The following is a 7,826-nucleotide window of genomic DNA, read 5'->3' as shown; positions in this document are numbered from 1 at the left end:
TTGAATAATTTTATTTGTGATCTGTGTTTTATGCATAATTTGGATTTTTTTTAAGTGGGGAAATACACATTCTCAAATTCATACTTTAGAAAGTAGAGACCCCATCCTATGTATGCTTAGGATGGCAGCCCTAATCAAAGAAAACAATATTTCCCTAATGAATGGTAATTGGAGTTCATGAAAAGTTAAAGGAAAATTACCAGTCTGAATGCTGCATTCTCACTTGGAAATTTGCTTCTTCAGCTGTTAACATGAGGCCAAGGAGATAAACAGGATTTTTTAGTTCCCCCTCCTGGCTGTTTACAGTGTTGCTTTGACAGCCCTCGTGTATAGTCAGTTTCACTTTATATGCTTGCAGTTGCTGACTATTATTTAAATGGGACTTTTTCATAAAGAGAGGGAAACATTCAGAACTGGAATTGCCATTAAAACAAACTAAAATTGTCAACCAAAGAACTTAATTGTATTGCTATGAAAGAGTATTGATCTCAAATTCAATTTATTGGAAGATGTCTTAATTCAGAAGAAAAAAAGTATTCCTGCTTAGAAGAAGAGGAGATTGGATTTATACCCCCGCCCTTCACTGCCCAAAGGTGTCTCAGAGCGGCTTACACACTCCTTTCCCTTCCCCTCCCCACAACAGACACCCTGTGAGGTAGGTGGGGCTGAGAGAGCTCTTTCCAGAGCTGTCCTTGAGAGAACAGCTCTTGTCAGAACTACGGCTTTCCCAAGGTCATCCAGCAGGTACAAGTGGAGGAGTGGGGAATCAAACCTGGTTCTCCCAGATTAGAGTCCGCGCACTTAACCACTACACCAAGCTGACTCTCATTATCAACAAGACAAAAGACATTTATACTTCAATGAACTAATTATTTTTAAAAGTTTTAAAATCCATTAAATTGATTGTCCTCATATGCTGTTTCTATAGGTGTGGTCAGACAGGTAGGTTGCCATGGCATTCTCTCGGCTTTAAATAACTCGCTTGAGTTTGGGATCCTTTGTGTCAATCACACCGCGCCCCCTAAGATGGCATCATAGTGCCGTAGGCCTGTGGTTGGTTGTTCACATCGCTAACACACTGCAACCATGGACCCACATCTGGGTTGGTTGTTTTTTTCTCAGTCCCACTGTGTGTGCGCAGAAGCAGACGAGTGCATACATGCTCCTGGCCATGTTCTATGGAGGCGCTGAAGCTTACATCAGAAAGGGGTTAAAAAACCCCAAAGGACATGCTGGAAATGGAGTGGAATGATCACTTCTCATATGTTTCCATGGCAAGCCCGGAAACCTGCCATGAAAGCGCCTCGCTGAGGTAGGCACCAGAATTTGCTGGTGGCCATTTAATCCGCATGGGAGCTGTTTTACCACAAGGTAGGGACGATCAAGGCAGAGGAACCAGATGTGCGTGTTTGATCTTGCCCATTTGGTCCAGAGAGAAGGGGTGGTTATGTCAGGCCAAACTCCTCATGTGATCCCACCTTATATGTGAACACAAAATATAATTCTGCCATTTGCCAAGCAGTAGCTTGTATTTTTCAAGATCTGTGAACTAAAGTAGAGCTCATGGAGTGGGAATGTCATGCAACTCCCTCCTAGTGGAGTCACGGAGCCCCTGTCTCCAGTTTGTTTGTGGAAGTCAGCAGACCTTCACGAACACCAGAGTGCAAAGTGGGGATCTTGCTTTGGAAAGGGAGAATCAGTGGAAATTACCTTTCCACTTCTGACAATGGAAGTGCCGTTCCATCACTGGAACAGATTGTAGGATACAAGGCTTTGCTTAGAGATGTTACTGAATTTCACAACTCCATTTCTCTACGTGTAAATCTCCATTAATTTTTTTTTGCTTTCCTTTGTACAAACTGAAGAGACATTATTTGGAAGCCATTTTGTTTCCTCAAGCCATGTTTACACAGTTTCTATGGCTTTGTGTCAGCTACGTGTAAATGGTGTACTTCATTAAAATGTCATAACATGGTCGTAAAAAATTAATGGGGAGCATGAGCAAGGAAAATGGGTAAAATGAAAAGTCTCACAATGTCAACATATAGTAGCAAAAACATACTAAAAAGGCCATCTTTGTACATATGTACATGTAGTCCTGAAAACTTCATTAACTTCAATTTCAGAGGTCAACTTTTCTTCTTTTTATTCTTGTTTTGACTCTCTATTGTACTGGATGGAATAGTTCAGATCAGTTCATAAAGCTTTGTACTAGAGTTGCAATATTAATTGAAGTCACACCAGTTAATCGGTTAAACCTTGTGGCTTACTCAAAGGGGGGGCAATTAAAGTGGGCACTGCCTCCAGGTTTGGGAAACAAAAAGATGTTTCACTGTTTTCTGTGCCTTTTTGAAGCTCAGTGTAACTCAGAAGATTCTCCTGTTATTCCTCTGGGGTGGATATGTACATAATGTTGGTCTTCCAGTTTATTAATGGAATAATTAAAGATTATTTCTTTCAGTAAATCATTGTTTCTAAAGCCTTACTTTTGAGGGCAGCAGATAAAAATCTATTTCTTATCTAGGCTGCATCCACGCATTGTTGAATATGGTGAAATCATCATACTTTAGCGATCATTCACAAATGGATTTTTTGGTGCAGATATTACAGTCAAGTAAATAAGGATTACTATAGCGCAACTGTCGCCAACTATGTGCAGATGCAGCCTTATTTAGCAATTTTGTAATGGTTTTCTTCTTTTTAGTAATGATCTGACTGGATTGAAGGTATGCAGCCTTGGCTGCTGGATAGAGCTTATATTCAGCAACAGGAAATATATATGCAATATCCCTTTGCTGCAAATGTATAAACAGCCTTTTCACACGAAAAAAAAATAGGTTTTGCCTAAATTACTTTTCAGTGCAGATACGAAAAGTACATGGGCCAAAATACTCATCTGAATTAAAAATGTCTCATTCATTATTTATGATGCAATTAGAAAGAAGCTACATACTCATTCAAAACATACAAGAGAGGCCCAAAGTCAGTCTCCTGTGCAAGAGTGCTTTCCTGCCTATATGACCAAAATGGGGCTTGAATGTTAACATCTGATTAGAACAGAGAGCAGGTCACCATCTTGCAAGCTGACTCTTGAAGTTTGTTTATGTTATTCCCATATAGCTCCTTACTGCAGCTTAAACCATGCTGTGAAGAATGGTGGAATTGTAAATAAAACAAGGGGTACAGTCGGCAGCACAGTTTGTTATTATTGTAAGCCTGGATACAGAATGATTGGCCACAGCAATGCAACTTGTAGGCGACGCACAAATGGCATGTATGAGTGGGATTTCCCTGCCCCTCTCTGCCAAGGTAAGAGTAAAAGAAAATGCTAATTGAAAATTTTAAATAACATCATCTACAAACAGAGTTTTCAGGGGGTGAGGATATCTGAATTACCCAGGTATGTACAGTGGGCATGCTATCACATTACATTGCCTTAATCTTCTATGGCTTCCCATTTTACATGAGAACAGAAACAGTATGATATGAAAATATAATGCTCTAAGTATAGCAACTGTGAAGACACAGCTCAAGTGTACAGAGCATAACTATTGGTTGGACCTTATGAAACTTTCCTCTGATGGCAGCACGGTCCTTTGGCCAGAGGAAGCTTCCATGCTGCAAGTGCCTGCCTTGTGGCAGGTACAACTCTTATGTTTTCAGTCTTGGCTTTGTTAGCTGTTTTCACTATAACACTCACCACTGCTGAAGCATACCATTTGTACAATTTAAAAAGCAGCTTTTCTTTCTACAGCTAGCAAAACTTTGAACGCACACTGAGCATATATTCTTACTATTTAGATAGCTAATTTTTGCTTTATATACACGATCTTGTATTTTGGAGAACAGCACTGTGAGATGGATCCAGGCCCATAGCTAATGTGGGGCCCATGGGGCCCGGCCCCCTAGCATTACTTCCAGGCCCCGACAGTGTTCCCTGTAAGCTGAGTTAGGTGTGCTGGGCCCAGTGCACCAATTTCCGACAGCCAGTGCACCAATTTCCCTCTCAGCACAGGGGTAGTGGGTCCCCTCCAGTGTTCCCTCTAAACTGAGTTAGTGTGAGCTAGCTCACAGTTTTTTAGCCTCCGGCTCACAGATTTTTGTCTTCGCTCAGGAGGGAGGGCTCCAGAGCAAACTAATTTATGCAGGAGCCAAACTGCTCACCCACAATTTTAATGCCAGGAGCTCACAAAGAAGAATTTTTTCTCACAAGACTCCACAGCTTAGAGGGAACATTGGTCCCCTCCCCTCACACCTGCACTAACTGTAGAGGGGGACAACTCCTGGCTGCCCAGTGCCCACCTTCCAGCAATGTGGAGCGACCTGGGAACTGCCGTTGCCAAAAACCAAGCCACTTTCCCGCTGAAGCTGCTGCGCTCAGCCATCCTGCCGGTCCAGGTGAGGGAAGTAGCAGAGCCGGGATCAGAGTGCTCCTGACCACCAGTTGGTGAGGAGGATGGAGGTGGGGGAGGGGAGCCGGGCAAGAATGGAGGTGGGGGGAAGCCTTGGTCCGGCAACGTGGCTGGCACTGCTCTGTGGCCTCCCATTGCCAGCAGCATTGGCGAGTGGCTCACTTTCTCCTGCAGTCCAGTTTAAAATGGGCTGCAGGAGAAAGCACACCCCAGGAGCTTCTGTGATGCACGGAGCACATTGCTTCAGCAGCACAGAAGATCCTGGGCTCGCTTTCTCCTGAAGTCAGCATTGGGGGGGGGGCTTTCTCTCTTTCTGTATTTCTTTCTTTCTCTCTCTCTCTCTCTTTCTGTTGAGGTGTGTGAGAACTGAAAGAGCGGAGAGGCTGGGGAGCTGCTCCCCCCCCCCCAGTCCATGCTGCTTCCCTTGCAGCCTGACTTCCCTTTCTTTCTTTCCTTCCCTTCTTTCTGTGGTTCACTTCTCTCCCCCATCTATTTGCTTTCTTTCCACTTCTCTCCTCTCCTAAGCAGCCGCCTGGAGTGGACACTGGCAGGGGCACCCGAGATGGCAAAGTTGCAAAAGTATGGGCGATCCTCCAGGCGCCTTGCAAGGAAGTCATTGCATGGGACAAGGCACAGGATCCAAGCTGTGCACTCCACGGCTCCAAAGTACACTGGCTTGAAGTTAGCCACATCTAAACCCGCACAGTGTGTGTGTGTGTGTGTGTGGGGAATGCATGTAGCTCCATACAGACACATAATAGCTGGCCCCCGAGCAAAAAATTGGCCTTCCCAAGCAAAAAGTTGCCAGCTACAGGGCTGGATGGATCACTATTATTTATCCTGGTTGTGTTTTGTGTGTGTGCTAAGGTTAAGAAGAGCTTGTATAAGTTCAGTAGGACATTTGTAGGAAGAATAGCATTTTCTGAATCACATCTCCCAGTCTTCACTGCCTTCGGATTATGGCCACAGTATGTTATGTAACAGATGCCCCCTCCTCCCTGGGGTTTAGAGGAAACCATTTTATCCTCTAGGAAAACAAGCAAATCCCCTTTGAAACTAATTAGTACTAGGCATGCTTTGTTCATTTTCTATACTTCTTTGTGGAATTTTTCCAAGGAGGCCCTTTCATTATGTCTGAAGTACCAGTAAAACTGATTCCACTGGGTTCAGTTTGTAATTAAGCCCTGAAATTGCACTGTAAATAGTGATTGAAATCTCATTTGTCTGTGTTTTTTATTTTAGAAAATGGTGTAGTTTGTTTCTGTGTATGTTCTATAACAGTTTCAATTTTTGTAAGAACACATCTCTGACTACATCTCTGACTTGGGTTAAGCTGTTAAGGTCAGGTGGAATTTTTCATTTCCCGTCTCGTCAAGTGGCGATTCAGCTAATAACACTCTTGCTGCTGCATAAAGGACTTGACTTCCTTCCAAGAAATATTAATTTATTGTTATTACTGTTACTTTCAGCTGCTGAAACAGCAAAAAATCTACAAGCAGCCGTATGTTCAAAATAATTATATCTTTAGAAAATAGCAACGTCTACAGTTAAGGTTGCTGAAGCATTTCCATCATAATGCTTCTTTTCTAATGCCCAGTTTCTATATTCACTTGGGGAAGGGAGAGGAAGAAAGGGTGATTTCTAGGCCAGGGGTCTACCAATGGTGGAAGGTTTTGCCAACATTTTATAATTTTTATCTTTTTAAAATGGTGTGATAAAATATATAGAATTCCTTGCCGTGGCTTCTATACAGTTCCCATTCTTGGGCTGCACATTTGCAGGCCATCTGTATGAGATTACAGAGAGAGCTATTCAGAGAATACTGGTTACAGGTCAACAAACTTGACTTTATAAAATATTGAGAAGGGCACAGAGGAGAGATCATTAGTATTTATTAAAAGAGGGCCAGACTCTCGAGTCATAATGTCCTAGAATATTTCAGTACCATATTATTTCTTTCTTATTAAACTTTGTTACTTTATTTTAACTGCAACAATAGGATAAATGTTGGGGTGTGCATTCAGTATATCCAAGCTGAAAAAAAATAGCTGGAAAATGTATTTTTGGTACCAGTTTGGTATAGTGATTAAGAGCAGCAAACTCTAATCTGGAGAACCGGGTTTGATTCCCCACTCCTCCACATGCAGCTGCTGTGTAACCTTGGGTCAGTCACAGATCTCTCAGACATGTTCTCTCAAGAGCAGTTCTCTCAGAGCTCTCTCAGCCCCACCTACCTCACAGAGTGTCTGTTGTGGGGAGAGGAAGGGAAGGAGATTGTAAACCACTCTGAGTGAAGGGCGGGGTATAAATCCAATCTCCTCCTCTTCCTCCTTCATATTTTTCAGCTTTTTTTTCAGCTGAGTCCCAAATATTCCAAAAATGTTTGGGATATTCTGGGACCACCAGATAACTGAAGTTAAATGGTGTTTAAAGGGATTGCAGTCCCTTTAAACACCTTCTGGGTGATCTCATGGCTTGGAGAAGATGTTTAAAGGGATTGCAAGCCCTTTAAACATCTTCAGAGTTCACTCACATGTTGTGTGAGTTGCAAGACATTTAAAGGGACCACATTCTTTTTAAATGCCTTTCCCCCTTCCATTTAAATCAATGGAGGATGGGGCACCTTCTTTGAGGGCCCATAGATTTGGACTCCCTGTCCCAATCTTTCTGAAACCTGGGTGGGTTTTTTGTGTGTGGGTTTTATGTTTTTTTTAGGAGAGGCACCAGCAGCTATGCTGAAAATTTGGTGCCTGTACCACAAAAAAACAGACCCCCTCACATGCCATTAACTGGGTGCTGGGTCTGTTCCTTTCGTCTGACAACTGCCAGCCTGGCCACTATTCCCTGACAGAATAAACTGCCAAAACAGCTGTCTCTCCTGATGAGTAGGCTTCACCTCCTCCTGCTACTAGGCTCACTTTCACTTCAGTGGCTGTTGCTGAGCAACTAAGCTTGGTTCTGTCAGTAAAAGGTATGGGGAGGAGGCCCTTCCCAGGCTTATTTTGGCCTTTGAGAGAAAACTCATTGGGGCCTGTCCTGACTAGAGTTGCCAGCTCCAGGTTGGGAAATTCCTGGAGATTTTGTGGTGGAGTCTACAGAAGCCAGTGTTTGGGAAGGGAGAGGCCTCAGCTGAATAGAATGCCATAGAGCCCACCCTCCAAAGCAGTTATTTTCTCCAGGGGGGGAGAGATCTGTTGTCTGGAGTTCAGTTGTGATACCAGGTGATCTTCAAGCTACACCGGAAGGTTGGCTACCTGAAGCCTGGCAGCACCCTTTGGGTGACTTGATGACACATGACTGGCATGACAACTAGGCCTGGCTACTTGCTCCTGTTCACCTCCAGCAGCCCCTCTATTTTTTAAAATATTTAAATTAAATATTTAGAAGAAGAAGAAGAGATTAGATTTATACCCC

The 7,826-nt window shown here is 43.2% G+C and overlaps 1 protein-coding gene across 1 annotated transcript in view; it reads left to right on the top strand.

Annotated features, from left to right (window-relative positions):
* LOC107122710 (CUB and sushi domain-containing protein 1-like) overlaps window positions 1-7,826 on the top strand; it is a gene marked incomplete at both ends in the record, with an annotated part of 269,905 nt that overhangs the window by 195,250 nt on the left and 66,829 nt on the right. Inside the window, 1 exon segment of the mRNA XM_015425844.1 lies at window positions 3,121-3,309. Coding sequence (XP_015281330.1) covers window positions 3,121-3,309 — 189 coding nt within the window.

This window comes from Gekko japonicus, unplaced genomic scaffold, assembly GCF_001447785.1.
Source record: "Gekko japonicus isolate JY-2015 unplaced genomic scaffold, Gekko_japonicus_V1.1 scaffold2349, whole genome shotgun sequence".
Classification (NCBI taxonomy): Eukaryota; Metazoa; Chordata; class Lepidosauria; order Squamata; family Gekkonidae; genus Gekko; species Gekko japonicus.
The sequence above is the reverse complement of the archived record's forward strand: the minus strand, read 5'-3'. Positions and strand labels throughout refer to the sequence as shown.